Raw genomic sequence first — 1,952 nt, 5'->3', positions numbered from 1 at the left:
CCGGCCACCCATCATGCTGAACGGCCTCGCCGTGTGGATCTTCTTCCACATCAGAAACAAAACCAGTTTCATATTTTACCTCAAGAACATCGTGGTTGCAGACCTCCTCATGACGCTGACGTTCCCATTCAAGATCATCCAGGACTCACAGCTGGGGCCGTGGCACTTCAACGCCTTCCTGTGCCGCTACACCACAGTGCTGTTCTACGCCAACATGTACACCACCATCGTCTTCCTGGGGCTCATCAGCATCGACCGCTACCTGAAAGTAGTGAAGCCCTTCGGAGACTCCCGGATGTACAGCATCACCTTCACCAAGATCCTGTCCGCCTGCGTCTGGGTCGCAATGGCTTTCCTGGCCCTGCCCAACCTGATCCTCACCAATGCGTACCCCACGCGCAGGAACGTGGACGACTGCCTGAAGCTCAAGTCGCCCCTGGGGCTCCAGTGGCACACTGCTGTCCTCTACATCCACACTGGCACCTTTGTGGTGGTGCTGGTGGTGCTGATTGGGTGCTACATTGCCATATCCAGGTACATTTACAAATCCAGCAAGCAGTTCATCAGCTCCTCGAGCAGAAAGCGAAAGCACAACCAAAGCATCCGGGTTGTTGTGGCTGTGTTCTTCACTTGCTTTCTGCCGTACCATTTGTGCAGGATACCCTTTACTTTCAGCCACCTAGATAAAATTTTGGACGACTCTGCACATAAAATCTTGTATTACTGTAAGGAAATGACACTGTTCCTGTCTGCATGCAATGTCTGTCTGGACCCAATCATTTACTTTTTCATGTGCAGGTCATTCTCACGAAGGCTGTTCAGAAAATCAAATATGCGAACCAGGAGTGAGAGCATCAGATCACTTCAGAGCGTCAGAAGGTCAGAAGTGCGCATATACCACGAATACACTGATGTTTGACATTACCCAGAGACTTTGGCTGATTTGTGAGAATATGTGTATATCTTGTAAATAAAATGTGTCTTTGAGTACCTGACCACGGAAGTTCAATAAGGAATGTGCAGACATGTACAGCTTTTCCATTCCAGCTTATAGAATCATTAAGGTTGGAAAAGACCTCCGAGATCACCCAGTCCAACCTCCAACCCAACCCCACCATGGCCACTAAACCATGTTCGTGTTCAAAATTAGTTATAACTTTGGCTGCTTTCAGCTCTTGGAAACAATCATCCTGTGTGGTAAGCAGCTGAAATTCATTTTTGGTGAACAGTTCAGCAACACCTTCAGGGTATTATTTCACACTGTGTTACACGCAACCAGAGCAGAGCCAACATTAAAGGAGAGAATCCAAAATCAAGGCAAGAAGAATGGAATAATAAAAGATCAACAGAGCAGCTGCAGTGTGGGGCTGCTGGCTGAGCTGGCTGGGGCACCCACGTCAACAGGTCGCTGAGAGCCACCATGGGGTCCAAGGGACCCACACCAATGGGGCGCTGAGAGCTACCATGGGGTCCAAGGCTGCTTTAGCAGCTCCTTCACCCTGGGACATGGCTTGGGGAGCAACCAAAATGCCCAGTTCCCTCCTCCAACAGAGGCCATCTCTCACCCAATGGGAATTTACCGCTGGAGAAGGCTATAAGAATGCAAACCAACAGTGTTTATGTGAATCATTGTCCTGTCCTTCACCAGGGATTAGCTCAGATTTGTTTAGAGTAAGAGCTGCTCATACAAAAAATAAACAGCCAACTTCAGAAATGCAGATTGTAAGGAACTGACGGGTGTTTTGAGCAATCAATTTTAGACCCATCTTGTGCAATGTAGTGCAGTTGAACAAACAGAAGATGGCAACAGTCCATCAAGTGCCTCATCCATATAAGGACTTTCCTTTTGATACAGAAAAAAATGGCTTGAGAGAAAAATCCTGAAAACGCAGCATTCAAATAACAAGATGAAATACTGCATGAGAACACCTTCCATCAAGTTTTCTACTGAA

General features: G+C 47.5%; 1 protein-coding gene across 1 annotated transcript in view; it reads left to right on the top strand.

Annotated features, from left to right (window-relative positions):
- Positions 1–919, top strand: part of GPR87 (G protein-coupled receptor 87) — a 2,075-nt gene extending 1,156 nt beyond the window's left edge. The window contains exon 3 of the mRNA XM_010180288.1: positions 17–919. Within this exon, the coding sequence (XP_010178590.1) occupies positions 17–919 (903 nt within the window). The remainder of the gene's footprint in view (positions 1–16) is intronic.
- Positions 920–1,952: the final 1,033 nt, after the last annotated feature.

Source organism: Mesitornis unicolor, unplaced genomic scaffold, assembly GCF_000695765.1.
Source record: "Mesitornis unicolor isolate BGI_N332 unplaced genomic scaffold, ASM69576v1 scaffold48322, whole genome shotgun sequence".
Classification (NCBI taxonomy): Eukaryota; Metazoa; Chordata; class Aves; order Mesitornithiformes; family Mesitornithidae; genus Mesitornis; species Mesitornis unicolor.
The sequence above is the reverse complement of the archived record's forward strand: the minus strand, read 5'-3'. Positions and strand labels throughout refer to the sequence as shown.